Here is a 21,271-nt window from a genome sequence, read left to right as displayed (position 1 = left end):
GTCAAATCAAAGAAAAACCTTGTGTATGTGATAGAGGCTGTATTTTTCAATTGATCTTCATGAATTTTGGTCAGATTGATTGCCTTGATGAAATCTAGGTCAAGTTTGAATATGGGTCATCTGGGATTAAAAAGTAGGTCACTAGGTAAAATCAAAGGAAAAGCTTGTATATGCGATAGAGGCTGTATTTTTCATTTGATCTTCCTGAAATTAAGTCAAAATGATAACCTAAATGAAATCTTGGCCGAGTTTGAAAATGGGTTATCTTCGGTTAAAAAGTAGGTCACTAGATCAATTCAAAGAAAAACCTTGTGTATGCGATAGAGGCTGTATTTTTCAATTGATCTTCATGAAATTTGGTCAAAATGATTGCCTTGATAAAATCTACGTTAAGTTTGATTATGGGTCATCTTGGGTCAAAAAGTAGGTCACTAGGTCAAATCAAAGAAAACCCTTCTGTATGCAATAGAGGCTGTATTTTTCAATTGATCTTCGTGAAATTTAGTCAGAATGATTGCCTTGATGAAATCTAGGTCAAGTTCGAATATGGGTCATCTGGGTCAAAAAGTAGGTCACTAGGTTAAATGGAAGAAAAACCTTGTGTATGTGATAGAGGCTAATGTTTTTCAGCTGATCTTCGTGAAATTTTATCAGAATGATAGCCTTGATGAAATCTAGGTCAAGTTCGAATATGGGTCATCTGGGTATAAAAACTAGGTCAAATCAAAGAAAAACCTTGCGTGTGCAATAGGGGCTGCATTTTACACTGGATTTTCATAAAATCTGGTCAGAATGGTTGCCTTGGTCAGATTCGAATATTGGTAGTCTGGGGTCAAAAACTAGGTCACTAGGTCAAATCAAAGAGAAACCTTGTGTATGCGATAGAGGCTGTATTTCTCAATTGATCTTCATGATATTTGGTCAGAATGATAGCCTTGATGAAATCTAGGTCAAGTTCGAATATTGGTCATCTGGGGTCAAAAACTAGGTCACTAGGTCAAATCATAGAAAATATTTATTTATACTCAAGATTTTTGCTCCAATTTTAATGATAATTGGTCAGAATATTTTTTTCCATGAAATCACTAGGTCAAACATGTTTACACTGTTATGGTGTGTTTCTCAGGTGAGCGACCTAGGGCCATCTTGGCCCTCTTGTTTATAATGGGGAGTAATCATTTGTGCTCAAGAAATGACTGGAACTCAGATCCTACATAAATTTGGGAGTTTTGACACAATTTAAAGTTCTTAAAACTTATAGTTTTATGTTAAAACAGATTCATCAGCTACCCAGACAGTGAATGTGCAAGGGAAGTACAACTTTCTATATTACATATGAACTTAAGTACTTTAGTAAATTCCAGATCACAGCAGTACACTGAACCGAAGAATTTGAGGAAATTTAATTATATAAGGAATGTTTAACTCTGGTTAGTTGAAATGGAACATCCTTCAATATTTTCAATATCAACATCAGTTTCATGTCATGTTTATGACCTCACTAATAACACTGCATTAATCAAGAAGTACATTTACCTCAATAATTTTCTCAGACAAACAAGCAAAATATATATGTGTTTATAAGTAAAATGAATATGCAACAAAATGGTAAGTTTGCTTTGCACAAAGAAGTATAAAATACACTTTATTTTTATAGTCCCTTGCTTTGTATCTGAAATATGCACTCCTGTATTGCGTGCATGCACTGCACTGCCTAGCTATTCAGTCAGTAAATTTACAGGGAACACTCTAATAATAAATTGTATTGCCAAAATTGAATGATGGACCGGTCTATTTTAGAAGTGTAGCGGGCTAAACACTATGCATTTAAGGGCATAGATTAGAATATGTTTGTAGGCCTGGCGTGTTTGGTCTAATATGCGTGCATGGGCGTTTTCTAGCATATCTGGCTCCAAAAAATACGTTTTGAAGAAATATGTGTACGGCCCTACATGAAGCTAGGCAATAAAATGTATGTGCACGTGATACAAAATGTATGTATACACTAACTTGGCACTTAAAATACTTTATTGAATAATTAACAAAGTATATACAATTGCATACGTCAACTCCATTTGCATGACAGTTTTGTGACGGATGAATCCAATTCACGTTTAGTGGTAGGTAACCTTGGACGGCCTCTAAGTCTATATTAAGACAACATACAGAGAAATCTGCTTCGAAAAAGCCCTACCGCGGTGAGATTCTTGCGCTACGTCTCCGTCACCAATGTCCGCAACCATAGCGACCAGCGTTGGCAGAACGTAGTCACGTTTCAACTTGTGGAACGCTGACGGACGTATCCGTGTCACACACTAATTGCGTTCTGCAGCACAATCCTTGCGGTGGGAGTGGAGTTATGGTCTGGGCAGCCACTAACCTTAGGTTTAAGTCTCGATCATCGTGTGCCGAGCTAATCTCACAGTCAGGCATTACATCGACCAGATATTACATCCAGTGGTTGTCTCTATATTCCGTCAACGTGAAGGCTTGGTCTGTCAGCATGACAACGCGCAACCTCACGTTGCACGTCACCAGGAACTTTTTACAGACGAGCAACATTGACGTTTTTGGCGTTTTGCTGTGGACACGACTGGGATTACTTACGTTAATGTCATCCGCAGCCCACCAACGTCCAGTAACTGATAGCAGCTCTCCACAAGGAGTGAGCCAGAATCCTACGGTATCTTCTACGTAAGTGGGTTACCAGTAGTGCCACATGCACTATTGACCGCGTCAGTGAAATTCCTCTGAACAGTCTATTGAAATTCAAGATTTGAAGCACAATGCGACCATGAAATGCTGTCTAATTGAAATGTTAACATCAGTTCTTTTTAAATCATAGATTTGCAAACAAAATTGTTTTTTTTTTCTAGTTTTGAAGCACGGGTAACAAAATGTTGTACAATGAGTTTAAATGAGGCGTTTCTTTTTCTCGTCAGTGTATCATCGTACCCAGCTTCAAATGATTTTCAAGCTATGGGATGATCCAAGTTTAACGACGGAGAGTAAACTTGAATGGACATAATTAAGCTATTTTAAACGGAACTATACTTTTTTTCAGTTAACTTTATTAAGTATAAGATACTAAATTAATAACAGCATGATTTGCAGAAAAAAGTAGGTAAAAACTACAGGTAAAAAGATAATAAAAGACTACGCTGATTCAGGGAGACGATTTACTTTTTCTTCGATTTACAGTACTACAACTAGTATTGTCAGAAATATACCGGTATCCTCCTGATACACGACCGTAACTACTCCGATACAGGTATATGTATCATAACGACAGTCCAAGACATAACTATATCCAAAATTTATCATATATGATATATAATATCTGCATAAAGAGATTCTACCGTGTTTTCTAGACGAGTTCTTTGTAGTTTTGAATCACTCCAAATGCTTGAAAAAATAGCATGGCATCCCGTCATACACTCGAGGAATAATAATTATAGGTCTTTTTAGACTTTCATTGCTCTATCTCTGCAGACATAGATGTTCAAACCTTTCATTTCTTCATTAGAATATTACTATAATTAGTATAATCATAGAATACCAGAATATGTTCATGCGGTATTTACCACAGGCAACATTGCTTCTTTTAGGCCGCTCGGTTCCGTCGGATGCTTTTCTTTGGATTCGGTTAAACACTGGTGGATCTTTGGACTCAAAACTAGGAATTTTCAAAATATCGACTTCTTCATTTTTAAATGAGAACTGAAACGTAGAAAAGTCGCGTACATTTTGTAGCAGGTCAAATCCTTGCGCATAGAATGTGTCTGCTGTGGATTTCGGGTATAAAACAAACTGACCGAACCCAACCTTAGCCATCAGAAAGCCAGAACTATCATTTAGGTATATTTCAATAATACCATATGCGTTGTTGGAAAATAGTCCCTCATATTTAGACAACGGTTTATCTGCAGCAATATCGGTTCTTGGTTTGGCATCAGGCTTATCTGATTTCTTCTTCCAGGGTTCCGGAAATGAACAGACGGTTACATTGTCGAGCCATGGTTCATGACCAAGTAATAGGTCAGCCATATAAAGATGACCGTTTGTGCGGAAGAAGTAGCTTGGATCATCCCCTGTTAGTGTAGTGAAGAATCCTGCATTTATGCCCGGAATAAGTGTCACCATGGCACGATATCCGTATGTAGATCCAGTATGTGTTATGATAGGAAAACCTTGGGAAAAAAGAGACAGATCGTGGCTTAGACTAATGCGCATTAGGTCACATTTTGACAACTCAAAATTCACACAATTTAGATAGCTAAATTTTACCTTAAAATTAAGTGTTTTGGCGGAATCGTGTGTTTCTGTTCGGTCTGTTTTGCTGCCTTATACCTTCAGTGACAACTACCTTTTTGTATTATTTTTATCTTGCAAGTCCATACCGAAATGTTATCTTAACAAGATCATGCACGCAGTCAAATATGATACGATGCCTGTTATTTAAAAAAATAAAAGATGAGTAAATTTCCCAGAAACACTGAGCACCCTTAACACAGCCAGAGAGCCATGCATTTCAAAGTAGGTCCGCAACAAAAAGCAGCTACAAAGTAGCTTCGTAAACCCAACAAGTACACTTTAATAATATGGGTAAGGGGTAAGATTGTACGTTAAAGCCAATTTTACTTAGCAACATCAAATATCTACGCCAATGGTTCTTAAACAAAATGGTCTTAATAGCGGGTTGATCTTATTAGCGGAACGGTTATTATAAGATGTACATGTATATCATAATGATGTATTTACCCTTTGTTTGGTTTAAATGTATACATTGTGGTGACATACGGCAGAAAACCTACTTTGGTCAAGCAAGTAATAAAACACACTCATAATTTAGATCCATTTCATCTTTAATATAATGCAATTTTAAGTTAAGCATATATTATTCCCTTTTTCTGTTGTTTTATTTAAGAACTGATACACCTTTTTATAGTAAGTTAATGATAAGAGCATACCTCGATAGTGACCCAACTTCCATCCAAGACCATAGTTGCTATGACTAAGAGTAACTGGGGTCAAAGGTCGAGTGTAGTATTTCCCGATACTAGCATATGAAATGCTGTTTTGTGCTTTGTGCGCATCATCGAGAATATCGGGGTCGAGTACACGTACATTCTTGCTGTTCAAACCATTGTTCAAATGGAAGATCATCCAGTTAGCCATGTCCAGGGCGTTACTCAGTACACAGCCAGAACCACACAGCAACCCCCATCGTCTGCAAATTAACGTGTACTCCTATGATTAAGATGCAATTGTACTAGATCTACGAAAAGCATGTAAATACGAAACTACATAGATCTATATGTCTGATAGGATAGATCTACTAAATGGTGTATGAAAAATATTATTATTATTGTGACTAAATTAAAGCTGATTTGTCTGAAGATACGCATGTTATACATGTCTGATAATGTTTATCCCTTTGGGCGTTATGTTAACATTGCTCTTATTAGTAACTCTATACGTTATCATCATGTAACTTAGAGCATGGTTTTCACGTGTTTTACCATAAGAAATAATGCACCAAAAATCTTCAGCCGCCATGGAAAATGGTTTGATCATAAAGTTAATGGAATCTACTTGCCGACTAAACTCAGCAGGAACAGGTACCAATGTCCCATATCGGTCTTGGTAGCCAACTGCGAAATTTTCTAGGTTTTTGAGGTCTGCTGTCGTCACAAACGTTGATGAGGTCATATCCAATGGGTCAAATATTTTCTCTTTCACGAGATTCTCCCATGATTTTCCTCCAATTAGTTCAGAAATGTACGTGACTAACCCGTACATAAGGTTACTGTAGTAGAATGATGTTCGAAATCCTCCTTTAGGAGAAAGAAATTTCAAACGGCTGTGAAAATAAAAAGAAAATGTAAATGTACTACCACGTACCAACCAGGCATGTAGGAAGCATTTCAGATCGGGGAGAGAGAGGTGGGGCGGGGGGGGGGGGGGGGGGGGTACATATTTGAAAATCAGCCGACCTATAACAGACCCGGATCAAAGCAACGTTTTTTTTTTTTTTTTTTTTTTTTTTTTTTTTTTTTTTTTAAGATGGGCTAAGCACTACTGTGCTAAGCTGCATACTTAGCATGGTGCGTGCTTAGCCCATCTAAAACGATTATAAACTGCATGTCACAGCTAAAATTGGCTAGCTGTCAAAAAATTGCTAAGATTATTACCATAAAACGTCAAATTATTGTTTGGGGGGGGGGGGGGGCTGGCCCCCACCCCGCCTCCCCCAATCCCCTGTTCCTACGGTCGTGCGTACGGAAATTATGTGCTTGCAGGTTCACCCCTAGTAGATTTAGATCTACTCTGACTACACAGTGTTGGGGATCGTGGATTACATTCCATGTATCATTATAAAGTGGAAATCCGTTATGCCGGTGTTCGGGCTGGGGAAAGGGAATGGGTGTCATTTAACGACCTGTCATGAACAGAGTCTGTCAAAACACGAGTTGCTGAACATTATTATTTTACTTGGTTATTATCTTTTTCTGTCCTCTGAAAGATACATTGCATGGAGTGTGAAGTCTAGGATTCACGAGACTCGGAATCCGACTGACATGATGCCGAGTATCCCACTTTAATTAAGGTTGTTCTGCACAAGTAATGGCGTAACGTCATTTATCGGGATAACGTAGAATAAAGACTCGGTATACCGAAATCGTTTAATGAATTGATGGCATCCCGGGAGTAAATTTTTGTTTAAACGGCAACCTTCCTATCTTAAGATAAAATATGATATTAAAACGTTTGAAAAATTAAATAACACCAAATAATGTCTTAAAATCAGCGTGTTACGTGCAGATCTCTTTTATAATGGGTAAATATCTCAAGAACAAGTACAAGGATCCATACGTCTTGTTTCACCATCCGTTTATTTACGATTGCGAGAAAATCATCAAAATCTACATTGAAGAAAAATTCTTATCTAGTTACCCAGAAATTTCGACTTTATAAATAACATACACCTGGCATTTGTACTACGCCGAATGATAAATATTTTTCTTGTTATCTTGATGAATCTACATTATTGTAACAAGCTTTCTAGTCTGGCTACAAGTTTTCCTTCATGTATGCTCGTATTTCCTGGAGATTCTGTCACTGGCAGTAGTTGCAGATTGAAATATTCTACTCGAGGGTGTAACGAGGCTCTGCGTATGACATAGCAACAAACGTAAGAGGTCTGGGTTTTTTATCAGTAACAGTGAAATGTTATGATTATGTAGTAAAAGGAATAAAGAGGAATTATCAGATTATTTGATTTTTATCCGGTTTTCATAAAAAATAACAATTGCTAAAAAAATATAAGAATGATAATAGAACAACATTACGCACGGCGTTGAAAATTTCGATGCGTGCATGTGTGCGCGTCGTGTTGTGTGTGTGTTCGTGTTCGGAGGATGAAAGGGTTGGAAGAGGAGGGGATCATAGCCGTAATCTGATCCCAGTATTAATAACCTCAGTTCCACAACAAGAATGTCATAGAATCTTGCAATAACTTGCAATAACTATTCCAGTCCATTAAACCTCAGTATCAAAATATTTACCTTTCGCTATTTTGAATACTCGGTTTCAAAGCGCTTTTAATTCTGTGTTTTACTTTAAAACGGATAAAGTAGTTGTCCAAGTAGAGAATTATGCCTAATTACATGATCTTCTTTCAATGTTGCACGTAAATTGAGCCATAGAGATGATCAAAACAACTTTCTGTAAAGTATTCTAGAATTCATATCAATGAAAACTGTCTGAAACAACAAAGAAAAAATAATTGATATATGTTTACGTTCAAAACAAAAAGGACTTTTTTGCAAAACAGTTTAAAATTCTAAGTGGTCAGGTCGCTTTATAATCAATGTACAGGTTTGTCATCAGTAAATAAATAATCCAAGCCAAGTTTCTAAGTTATCAAAAAAAAAAAAAAAAACCCGAGCCGTACAGAGCTTACAACTTCTCTCTATCCCCGGATTTTCCGATTTCCCAACGGCCGTCCACACCATACCAGTGGACTGCAATGAATTTATGACATTGTAAAAACAACTTACTCCACGAACGTTTTGCGAGTGAGAGTGTCATCTAGGCGTATGTTGTTGTTACTAGGGATCCCCAGACGGTGTGCAAGTAGATCCTCCAACGTTGTATACCGCGATCTCAGATAGTCCTTGAATATATCATCCCTTCCTAGAATGTCTCTAACTTGAGTGGACAGAGATAAACTGAAACAAACGATTACAAATATATATAATGTATAAAATAGATCCAACCTCTGAACATCAGAGACAAGCCCTTAGTCATAAACTTCGACTATTTTTCAGACGGTGTCATACTGGTACCAAGTCTCATAATTTTTAGACGGTTTCATATTGCTACCAAGTTTCTTTGTTTTCAGACGGTGTCATATTGGTACCAAGTTTCATAGGTTTCAGACGGTGACATATCGGTACCAAAGTTCATAGGTTTCAGACGGTGTCATATTGGTACCAAGGTTCATAGTTTTTAGGCGGCGTCATTGTTTTTTACTGAGTTTCATTAGTCTTATATTGGTTGGAAGCTAAAACAAGTTTTGTAGATCATCTGCACTCTTTGTTCGACAGTCCTGTCGTCTCTTGTTTCGTCCATAATTTATTAACTACCACCTATTAAGGAATTTCGATATTACTTAGCACATGTTTGTTTGTTTGTTTGGGGTTTAATGCCGTTATTCAACAATATTTCAGTTAACCTAACCTTCCTGGATTTTGTACCAGTACAATCCTGTTCTCCGCAAGTAACTGTCAACTTCCCCACATGAATCAGAGGTGGAGGACGAATGATTTCAGACACAATGCCTTTTATGAAATCGTCATGGAGAACATGCGCCACGCACGCGGATCGAACTCACGAGCTCGCGTTCCGTAAGCCGGCTGGTTCCAAGGTATAGTGCTTTTAGCGGAACTATAAATTAGATAAAACATATCTTGCCTACGGAATGATATCAATATGAGCAACTGTATTATATTTGTAGACAATTATACATTTAGCAAAAGTTCAGAATAAGAAATGCCAGTTTGTAAAAACATTTTTGCCTTGGTTCCGCAGCCAATACAGATTGAAAATTAAAGAATTCCGAAGCTACAAACAATTTTTGGTTCAGCTTTTGGAAATATCCCAATATCTACCAAATGTAAACGTAAAACAAGAAAATATACTGAAATAAAAAGAAAAACCAAGCTTTTTAGGTACTTTCATATGAAAGTTTCATAACGCTTTACTAATATGTTACTTTTAGAATAGATACGGCAGCTGTTAGAGAATATGCATAGTGATATGTATGTATTATTTGAACAACACAAAATTGCAGTGTTGCATATGAAGCCAAAGACGGATATAATAAAAAAGAATGAATTCACTTTCTACTACATAAATCAAATAGGTCATCCCGTGACAAATGTAGAAGATACATGAAATAACAAGAAATTAATATATTTCACTTTCATCACAAAAAGTATATCCGAAACCATTATTACCCTTTAAATGGGAGAGGGTTGGAGAGGTGGATGAGGGCGGTTTGGTCAAATTTTATAAAAGTCGGAAAATCTAACTCTACGCAATGGACCTTTTTCTAACAGAATATAAAACTAAAACAATGTTGCTTTAATGTGACTGAGCACTTTGATAAAACAAATCTATGAACAAAAAAGATATAGCCACGAAAGGGGAAAATGTCCTACCCAACTAAGGTTGCTATGAGCTCAAATAATTTAACTAAATTAATATCCTTGGTCGTATTAGTATTTGTACAAAATTAGGAAATACAAAATTGAATATGTGTTTTAAGCTTTCTAAACATACTACTGTTGCATTTGACCACATGTCATTTTTTATTTCAAAACAGAATAGTCACCATATTTCAACAATAATAACAAAATTGTACACATGTTGAAACTGCATCGAGTCTTTTCTTTAAGCCAACCTACATTAAGCAGTTGAATCGGGCACAATGGCATCATATTTAAACGTGTCATTTACGTTAATATAACTATAAAATAATCCGCTCCTTCATTTAATGGCCGGCCTCTAAAAATGTCAAAATTAAGAAAAAGATAAATGAAAATTACTCGCGCTCACTCCACATTTTTTTGAAAATTTTCCAAGGAACTAGTAATTAATTTGGCATGGCCTTATGGATGAAAATGCTACAATACTCTGCGGTATCGATTCAATGAGTCATTCTCTGAGAGACGAACATAGTAACACTGGTGCTCTCTAACTTTCTTGTAGAAATAAACAAAGGAGAAAGTTGAAAATATTCTTTCACTAGCTCGTGCTCATGCATTTTTATCATCCTTTCATTTATTGTTGATATAAATATGACATGAACATTTTTCAATAATGACTTCTGTTCATATGAAATGGCAGCAGATCAAATGCTTGTATAATTATGTTATAATATTGTTCATAAAAGATTTTATTACTAACTTACGAATCATTTTCCTCGATTTGCTTCAGTATCAGCGTTGCTGCAAAAGCCTTCGATAAAGAAGCTATACCGAATATCGTCTCGTTGGTAACTGGTTCAAGTCTGTCTAGCGTCTTGTGTCCGAACCCTTTAGCCAACAATATTTTCCCATCCTTTACAACAGACAAACTTAGACCTGGGTTATTACGACAATCCATGCCAGCTTTAATATAACTGGTCACCTTCTGCTCGAACCCGGCCTGGTCAATGTCTTTGAGGCTTAAAGTTAATCCAAAAACGGCGAATATAACACCAGCGAATAATGCGTGTAGGTCCATGGTTGTGGAGTGAATAATAACTGAGCTAACGTATTTATCTTTACCAGTAACTCACGGCCTGGTGATGTATGTGTAAAGTTTAAGCTACTTCTATTTGTAACTAAATATATTTGTGCAAGTATCATGTTGCTATTTTTGGCGTTGAAAATGTTTATATTTTATCATGGTGATTTACATTTACACCGCGGGACGTCAACTTAACCGAAACTAACATATTTGACCTTCTCTCTTCTCTACAATTCAATAACGCTTTCGTTCTTTCTAAAGATCTCATCTTAAATGATCGGTACGCATAATATAAACTGAATTTGACCTTTCTGTGCGTTCTTAAATTCAAAACAAACGGGTTATATAATGAATTCCAGATAGGTTAAAACAAAATGTCCCTTAAACTTAGAGTACAAATTAAATTTCAAAGCATTTGACAAAAGAAAAAAGACAAAAAAACTGCTGGACAATAAAATATCATGTGATACAGCCCGACCCAAGGGGTCACCGAATTTGATAGCCATTTGCGCCACCAACACCAGAAAAACACCGGAAACAATACTTGCTTTATCCCTTAGTCTGCTAAATTTCTATAATGAACTTGCCCATCTTTCAATTTGGACAGTACCATTAACTGTTAAATGGGGTGATTACCAAAAATATACTGACTGGATGGAAAACAGTGCAGATCATGGTCAAACTGCACGGATGTGCAGGCTGATCATGATCTGCACTGGTCGCAAAGGCTGAATCAATCTGTCCAGCACGATAAGGGTTAATGTTCAACCGAGATAAGCGAAAATATGAGTTAAGACGAGTTTTAGTGTTATTAATATATTACGGTATTTTCATAAACAGTTTTGTAAGTAATAGATACAGTACGAGATTTTCTTCGAAAGTGTCCTCTTACAGACGTAAGAAGCCGTTTCGCTAGGACGAATACCAGTATTGTGATGAAACGGCATGAGAAGATTCAGAATATGATTTTCCTTTCCTTAAGTATTTTCTACTAGGTGACCTAGAAATGAGGTAAACTGAAGACTAAGTGTCGTTTTCAAACTGTGATTTAAAAACTGAAATGTACACACTCGTCACCAAACCGTGACACCTCAACACGCTTTAAAGTACTCAGAAAGTAGCTTAATGAAAGACTGCATCGTTACTTTAAGGGAATTAATGTAATAAGTTAAAAGTGATTAATATCACAAAACCGTTTCTGCGCAAATAATTTTGAATTTTGCAATCTTTGACGTGATAAAATTGTACAAAAAGAAAAACAAAAGAAAAACAAACTAAAAAAGAGATCATTTTCGATGCTTAGGAGAGCCACAATATCAGAAACTTCATTCCAACAATTACAAAAGGTACAAAGTCAAAGCATGTACCGACATCAAACCGTGTGGTTGTTAAATGAGTCAAAATATGAGATGACTTAAATATTTTTATTAATTAACTGCATTAAACATTAATGCTTGATCTACGCTGGAAATTAAAGATTCAACTACACTTAATGAATCTTCAAATGCAACACTTGGTTTCTGCCAGTATAAACATTACATGAAGAACATTTCTAGATTTTGCATACGATTAGACAATTATTTTGTAATTGTCATAAAAGAATTTCAATGAAATATTTAAGTCATCTCATATTTTGAGTCATTTAACAACCACAACCCATTTTTAAAAAGTTACAAAACACAAAAATGTATTTTATAAACAAGTATATATGATTTTAACTAAAACTAATCACAAAACATGCTATAACACAATTGTTCCCTTAACGCTAGAAAGAAAATGAAACTTTTTGAGAATATTTTTGGGAAAATTAGTTATCTACTATTTTGTGTCCAATTAATAGAGGCAATTCGCACACACTTTTGGTAAATCAAGTGAAAACCTCAAAAGACTCATATAGATTGATGAAGAATAGAAATAACAAAAGACAGTAAGCAGTTTTCAGACATCAGCAAATGCTCATTTTAAACTACTATATCCTTATATGCCTCATGATACCATATTTTATCAACAACGTGGAACTACATTTTGGACTACGATTTTGTGTTGTACTTTACACGTTTCATATTTGGTGTAAACAGGCCTAGTTCTGCACGTTTAATAAACCATAAGTAATAGCGTAACGTCATTTATCCGGAAAACGTAGCCTGAGTACCATAAAGCCTGTATTCAGTGTCCGGAAATGAAAATCAAAACATTTTATCCGAAAACGCCTTAAAAGCGTCAAATCGCTGAAGATCATGTACAGTAGCGATATTTAATTAGCTCGCGTGCCACTTTCAAAGATGCAGTTTGAAACAAATGTTCAGATATAAGCCGTGAGTTACCTAACAATATTAATTCGTATTTTGCGACTTTGTCAAAATGCGTTGCGGTATGAAGGTGATTAAAATTTGTGATTGCATTAGGCCTACTCAGTTATGATGTAACTTTGACATGTTATAAACAATTGATCGGTTAACAAGATTTGTACCATTTCCAGTGTTGATAAAGTAATGAAAAAAGATATTGGCAAAAAAGATGAAGAAAAGGAAAAAACAAATCAAAACAAAAAACCAAAAAAAAAAAAAAAAACAAACAAAATACAGACTAAGTTTTACGTCAGAAAATTTGTTAAGTGTAAATTGAATCAATAAATTATGCATGGTCATACAAGAAGCGTGAGTTTGAAAAATTAATACGTGTGAAAATTGTGCAGTGTGCAAAATGTGCAACGTGCAAAAAAGCAGTGTGTAAAATATGCATGATATATAATAATTAGCAAGTGCTTTCAAGGAATACGCACGGTAAGTTTACATAATTTTTACTTATGGATGGTCTACAAATAAAGCATTTTGTTTCTGATACCGTTTATCAAACGTTATTACAGTTTGCTAATACTGTCCCACCGTCAAATATAAGGTATCACGTACGGAATCCTGTTTGTGCCACTTTAATTGCCTTACCAACACGCGACAATTGTCGCCTTGTCTTAAAACGATTTAACATTCTTCGCCAGGTTTTTAGGGTGTAAAGGTAAATTTTATATACCGTCGCTTTGTGAATCAACGACAATAAGCTCTGCAGAGATTTTGAGTGACCCCATTTTATGAACATTTAAAACCAATGCTGGTACCCATTTACAGCTGGGCGGACTGAAGCAATCGTGATACCGCAATGGGAGCAGCCAGAAATCGAACCTGGGATCTTCAACTCCACGGGAAAGCGTCTTAGCCCTCTCGGCCAATAACTAATTATCGCATCGTCTTAATTATCGCATGTTTTTCTTAATTCTCGCATTGGCAAATTGAAATTCCGCTTAAGTAATGATACATAGTAACGGGAATTATTGTCGCATTGTCGCAATGTCGCCCAGTGTTAGGCATTATTTCTTACTAAAGCACCTTGGATAAAAATTTCTGTTACACCGTCAAAAGTAGGTGTATGTATTTGTAACTTGTGACTCAATTCTCTTTCGACACTTTTAAATATTTACAACATTTGAACTCATGCCTGTAGTTTGTCCGTATACTATGAGTTAAATTAAATAACGGTTTGTTACTGCTGAAGTATAACAATAAAAAAGTTAAAACATTTTTTTATGGTCTTATCTTTTAATCTTTTTTAATTTATTATCTTATTCACAAAATTGTCATAGCATTTGGAAACCGTTTCACTAATTTAGTGTCCGAAGGTAGCATCTACAGACAAATTTAATATCCTAAAATGTCCGAAATATGTTTATTTAAAATATTTGACAAAGTAAGCGACATGTCATAAAACAGTACTGTCTTTTATGGTCTACTGATAAATATGAACATGTACGTGTTGAAGCAGTATGTTTCAATTACAATAAAACATATTTGTCTGAAAGCACACTATACCTGATTATTAATATAATTAACTCTGGAATCTTTTAGCGTTTGTTAATTTTGTCATTATTATTTCTATTACTGAGTCTGTGAGTCTGTTGAGATAAATCGCAGGAATTGTTTAAATTTTACCAAAAGGTCTGTTTTAGGACAAATTTTAAGATATTCTCATGTAAAACTGATCCAGAATCTATATTTATAACAGGTCAAACATATAAACTGATAGTCTTATTAGCCTTTTACAATGCACATAACTCGTGTTTCGTTAAACGGCCTATATCTGGCTGCATAACATCAAACTTTGACACACCGCTCCAAATCACACAAGGTTTCAGTATGCATTAGACGGCGCCAAGCTTTAAAGAATCGCTTCATTTTACACTGTACGAACTCATGTTGCGTTAAACGCCTTCACATTGGACTGCATGGCATCAAGTTTTTATACACCGCCCTTAATTACACAAAGCAGTTTCAATATGAATTAGACAGGGTCAAGTTGTAATAAATCATTTCACTTTTCACTGGACGTACTCCTGTTGTGTTAAACGGCTTCACATTGAGCTGTGTGGTATCATGTTTTGTTGGGTGATTTCATATTACGGTGCATCGCAACAAGTTTTTCAATGCATAGTTCCATTGTTAAATGGATGGAATAAAGTTTTGTATTAAATGGTCTCAAAATGCAATGCGTTGAATGCAAATATATTGGACGGGGTGGAATTTTAGACGAGACGGCGTTGAAATGCACTGCACTTACTGACTTGTTTAGGAATGGATTGTATATTTACTAATTTTGACGGTTACCGCCGCCCATAATAATGCTTAAGTTTAGAATGCATCGGATTCACCACTTGATATACTAACTTTGATAACAATAAATTGAATTTGTTTTATGAAAAACATGTTGTTGTTTTTTTTGTTTGTTTTTTTTTTTTTTGCAAATTCTATATCAGCAGATAAAGCAAGAACTATTTCAATATTTTTCCAACTAAGTATCTGACATGTTGCAATAATTTTGTATTTTAACATTACGTTGGACAGATTACTTATTTCGTTTTTAGCCATGTATGATTGTTGAGTTTTCATAGTAATTATTTAACAAAATCATCTATAAAGAGACCCGTGGTTCCTCTCCAGTCCTGGCTTACACACAAAACATCCGAGGTGAAACTGCCACTGACCATAAACTATATCTATACTCTACTTTTTATTATAATAACATTAAAACTATTAGATTATTCATGGGCGTAGGAGCGAGTTTAACTTTGGGGGGGCCAAACCTTTTCGACCGGCAGCGAGGGGAGCGGCAAGGTATCCCCGGTGCATTATTCATGACAAAGCCTTGTACAGGGGCCAAATGGGACATAGGCCCCCTCAAGCCTCTATGTTTTAGCAATCATTGAGTTATTCTGATGATACACATACGACTTGAGGCACTGAACTGTCTTAATCAGTCATATTATGTATTGTTCTAATTAAGTGTGCTATTTTTTTACATTCTTCTGTTGAAGCCCTGGACATACAATCAATTAGCGCTGCATTTGTCTAATTGTGATATAAAGTTGTGGAAATATCATTTCCCTAGAATGGAAAATGAAAAACAAAAAAATACATAACGTTTACATGCGTAAACAGGCTTAATAGTTACAAAGATTTTGCAGACGCTCAAACCGGAACTGTAGTGATTGCGCTGAATGATATAATATTTTATAAAATGTAATCAAACAATCCTTGGCATGGTGCGTACAGATTTCAGTACTCACACTACGGAAAGAGACAAGTCAGAATACAAGAGAAGGCCAAATGCAAATCAGAAATCAGGTAGAAAAGAATTATATGATGCTAACTAAGTAAGTAAATGTTATATTAGACTGCAAGTTATATCTCTTTTCCAAAATATTGGGGGGGCCAAACTATAGTTGGGCCCCCCCTCTCCTAGCTTTGGGGGGGCCTGGCCCCCGCTGGCCCCCCCTGCTCCTACGCCTATGTTATTTAAAACTTATAAAACCACCTTATTTACGATCGATACACAGCTGTATAAACTACACGCCTATTGAATATGCCGTATCGATAAAATATGCTACTCCATCACGGGTATGAAACGTTGCCTGCGGCACAAAATGTGCCGCACTGAAATGAAGGCATCGCGCTTCCAACGGCGCAGGCATTGCGCAGGATGTTTACAGAAATAACGAGCAAGGTGAGTAAAATTGAATGTTTTTGGTTATTGTCTTTTTACAGTAAAAACTTTTTAGAAATCGGGGAATGCAGCGGGATGTAGTTGTGTCTTGCCGACAAATCCATGCCCAGTTTGCGAAGAAATATGTTATATTGTTATTTTGCGCGTGTTTTTCATCGGATACAGTAACGTGAAAATTACAAAAGCAGTGAATATTCCGAGTCATTTCATATCCTGCTGAAAAAGGAATGATGTATTTCTGTAGTATATTATATAAAGACATGACATCTGATCGATTGAGATAAAATACATGTCATGGAAAAGGCATATCCCCACGTTCTGCCGACTATTCAGTCCAGTGCCGCAGGCATCTCGATGGTGCCGCAGACATCGTGAGAGGCGCAGTCATCTTGAATACTATTGTAGTCGGTAGTACGTGTAATTTCGACCTTCTAACATGTATTGAAGTACAAAAATATCGATAACAATGTTGTTCCTCCAGTTATTGTGTAAGACAAATCTTCTCAATCCGAACTTTGTAATATTAATAGCTATTTTAAGAATTTCGCAATATTTTTTCTTGCTCTTTTGGGGGATGGGACCAGGTGCCTCCCAGTTGAGAAAATCACGTCATTTTGTATCGAATTTGGATTATTTTCTCTTTAAAAAATAGCAATATTCAATTACCAAACATTCTTATTTTTAACAATTGTTGATGCTTAGTTCAAAGCAAGGTATGAAAACCAGCATTGGAGCACAAAAACTGTCATAACTTTTGTCATTTTTTAACCAATTTTGATGTTTTTGTTTCAGCATCAAGTTTTTTTTCTTTACAGTTCGGGCGTATTAGATCTATTTTGATAAGCGATGAGCTGAATTTCGTCCCCCTCCCCAAACCCCCGAAAAAAAATGGCGAAAAATCACTGTTTTGGCTTTCCGAAGAAAAGGAACGCAAAAAAGACACACAAAAAACCGTAAAAACATGAAACTTCCCTTAAAACGATACCGTTCCCAAGTTTTGTGTGGAAAAGAAGCAATGAAGTTATCGGTAGTTAAATATCTTGTTTATATTATATTTTCAGATGGATGTACATGCATTCAGTGTATATTAAAAGGAAAAAGAAAATCATTTCTCCTTATGATCAGACGAAAACTTTATGTGTACAGTCAGTGCACAGACGTAAATCATAGTTGAACGACAAAGAGTGAGTAAAATACGTTAATATTTTTGTAGAATTTCAGAAATAATTAGAACAACGCCAAAACTGCGAATCTCACCATTTATTTATTTATTTATTTATTTTTTGAGGGGGGGGGGGGGGGGGGGGGTGAAATTCAGCTCGCCGCTAATAAAAAAGTACGCCCAAACTGTAAAGAAAAAAACTCGATGCTGAAACAAAAACATTAAAATTGGTTGAAAAATGACAAAAGTTATGACAGTTTTTGTGCTCCGATGCTGGTTTTCATACCTTGCTTTGAACTATAAGCATCAATAATTGTTACAAATGGGATGTTTAGTAATTGAATATTGCTATTTTACGGGAGAAAATGAATCCCAAATCGATACAAAATGACGTGATTTTCCCTGGCCCCATTCCCCTAAACAGCGAGAAAAGTAATGCAAACTTCTTGAAATTGCTATTTATATTACAAAGTTCGGACTGAGAAGATTTGTCTTACTACTACAATAACTGGAGGAACAACATTGTTATTGATATTTTTGTACTTCAATGCATGTTAGAAGGTCGAAATTACACGTACTACCGACTACAATAGTATTCAAGATGACTGCGCCTCTCACGATGTCTGCGGCACTATCGAGATGCCTGCGGCAATGGACTGAAAAGTCGGCAGAACGAGGGGATATGCCTTTTCCTAGGCATGTATTTTATCTCAATCGATCAGATATCATGTCTTTATATGATATACTACAGCAATTTATCATCCTTTTTCAGCAGGAGGTGAAATGACTCGGAATATTCACTGCTTTTGTAATTTTCACGTTACTGTATCCGATGAAAAACACGCGCAAAATAACAATATTACATATTTCTTCACAAACTGGGCATGGATTTGTTGGCAAGACACAACTACATCCCGCTGCATTCCCCGATTTCTAAAAAGGTTTTACTGTAAAAAGACAATAACCAAAAACATTCAATTTTACTCACCTTGCTCGTTATTTTTGTAAACATCCTGCGCAATGCCTGCGCCGTCGGAGGCGCGATGCCTTCATTTCAGTGCGGCACATTTTGTGCCGCAGGCAACGTTTCATACCCGTGTCCATGTACTTTAAAACTTTTACTTCTATTTCTATGTGACCGCATCACACAAATATTCTCAACGTGTAAAGATAGTCCCATATTTATTTTTTTTATAATCTTGGTATTGTGTGAGTGTGTGAGCAACTGAGGACTACCGTTTTAAAACAATAATTGAAAACAAGCAGCAACGGGTTCTAGAATAGCAATGAACTTAAATTTATATTCATATTCTAAATATTTGGAATCTCTCCGCGGAATCTCTCCGCTCTAGGATTGGGTTTAGGGTTTAGGGTTAGGGTTTAGGGTTAGGGTTAGGGCAGGGTTGAAACCTAGTTTTACATGGAGTTGTAGGGGAAACATTTAAAAATCGTCTTGTCTTGAACCACAATGCACACAGCTTAGATATTTGGCATGTAGCATTGTCTAGTGGACTCTACCAACATTGTTCAAATCATTACCGGTTTATATATACACAATGCAATGTTAAACAATGCAATGTTAATTCTTCAGGCGTTTCGGTTGAAATATCACTAAATAAGCACTGGCTATCAGTCCTTTCAGGCTTTGATTTTACTATACATTTACATCCTCTGTCATTTGTTTATATTTTTTTTCACTCAAATTTAAACAAGAATAATAAGTCGCATTTCATTGCCCTAGTTGTCCAAATAAATCCCATGCAGTATTGTAACTTATATCGCATCAGTACTAAATCATTGCACTTTTCTCCTCTAAAGCAATCAGTCAGAACACTGACACACTTCCCTAGTATCAGTCAGAATTAATCTCAGGGGAAAAACCACCTTTGTCCCGAAGTTTTATTTCAACCGTAATTGTACTTTGTGCTTTATATTGCTTTCTCAATGCAAACCGTTTTTTTAAACGAAACTGAACAACAAAATAATCTTCGCCTATCATCGTAAATAGATTTCCAAAAAGCTTTTGATTCTATTTAGTAGGACTTTATTCACAAAACATCAGAAAAGTTCAATTTTGGAGCTTCCTTTAGAAATTCAGCAAGGAAGCGAAACATATTGTACAAAATGGACATTTGTTGAATTTTTTTTTTGTTTTGTTTAGAAAGAGGCTGTAAGTAAGGAGACCTGTATCTCCTTATCTTTTGTATTCTGTGTACAGAAATACTTGAATGATGAGATGGAACAATAATATTTCAGAACATTTATAACAAAGAATATAAAATGAGTCCATATGCAGGAGCTACGCAACTATTTCAAAATGGAACTGAACAATATCTGCGTCGCTGTTTGAAAACACTTCACACATTTTTATAAAATTCAAGAATTTAATAAAAACACACCAAAAAACAAAAAAAAAACAGATCACTTTTTTGGGTAGAGGAGCATTACGGCAGTCACTAAGAAAGTTACGTACGGGTTTACAGCTAGACTGGTCGCAAACACCTACAAAAATACTAGTTGTAAAAGGTAAAGGAAAAGGTCTTGTTTATTATAGTGTCACCCCTACTGAAAGGGCCAGCCAGTTTGGCTTATGAGACACCTTTATTGTGCGTACCAATTACCTCCCAACTCCTACCACTATCCCAGGGCGCCAGGCGGATAGAAGTCTGTAACCATTTATTTAACTAGCTCGCAGCTCACGAACCGGCCTTTTTGGAGCGAGTCCCATGACAAACATCCCCCGGACGAACGCTCCCCATGGGGCTCGAACCTTCGACCTCCCGATCCCGAGTTGTATGTTTTTCTTCACGAGGTAGTTGGGATTTAATGGTCCACTTGTTTCAGTAATATGTAAGATATCTGATTAGCTCTTGGTCAAAGAGAAATTTCTTAACTTTATTTTATTTGGCAAAGAAACAGTTATTAAATCCAATTGTAATTTCGGAATTCGTGCATTTGTCTCTAGCATATACCAAATTCTCCGTCTATCTCTGTGAATAAAGTAAATATTATGGCATTTTTATTTTAATGGAATAATGGACCAGACAGACTAAAAAGATCAAATATAACAAACGATGTTGATTCCGGTGGTTTAAGGATGAAAAATATCAACACTATATACAAAGTTTAAAGTTAAGATGGTTAAGAATAAATATTTGTGATACTTGAAAATATTAAACGGAATGTTGTTACCTTAGGTGCAACTTATGCTAGGGTAATATCTAAAAAAAAATACAAACTCCCCTGAAAAGACGTTCTTGA

At 35.9% G+C, this 21,271-nt stretch overlaps 1 protein-coding gene across 1 annotated transcript; it reads right to left on the bottom strand.

The window, feature by feature from the left end:
• Positions 1–3,162: 3,162 nt before the first annotated feature.
• Positions 3,163–10,896, bottom strand: LOC123540914 (penicillin-binding protein 4-like). The gene is made up of 5 exons (XM_045326243.2): positions 10,481–10,896; positions 8,064–8,234; positions 5,600–5,863; positions 4,971–5,230; positions 3,163–4,190 (listed from the first exon to the last, which is right to left on the bottom strand). Exons 1-5 carry the CDS (start codon positions 10,792–10,794, stop codon positions 3,523–3,525), a joined length of 1,677 nt encoding a protein of 558 aa, XP_045182178.2. The 5' UTR covers positions 10,795–10,896; the 3' UTR covers positions 3,163–3,522.
• Between the last annotated feature and the right edge of the window lie 10,375 nt (positions 10,897–21,271).

This window comes from Mercenaria mercenaria, chromosome 16 (assembly GCF_021730395.1).
Source record: "Mercenaria mercenaria strain notata chromosome 16, MADL_Memer_1, whole genome shotgun sequence".
Taxonomy (NCBI): Eukaryota; Metazoa; Mollusca; class Bivalvia; order Venerida; family Veneridae; genus Mercenaria; species Mercenaria mercenaria.
This window is presented reverse-complemented; position numbering and strand designations above follow the sequence as displayed.

What these genes read in the sequence shown, in the direction of transcription:
- LOC123540914 (XM_045326243.2), bottom strand. Translation starts at nt 10,794, where the DNA reads ATGGACCTACACGCATTATTCGCTGGTGTTATATTCGCCGTTTTTGGA. An exon ending in CAAATCGAGGAAAATGATTC is followed by an intron (nt 8,235 to 10,480) that starts GTAAGTTAGTAA and finishes CGTTTGTTTCAG; the next exon opens with TTTATCTCTGTCCACTCAAG. An exon ending in ACTCGCAAAACGTTCGTGGA is followed by an intron (nt 5,864 to 8,063) that starts GTAAGTTGTTTT and finishes TTATTTTCACAG; the next exon opens with CCGTTTGAAATTTCTTTCTC.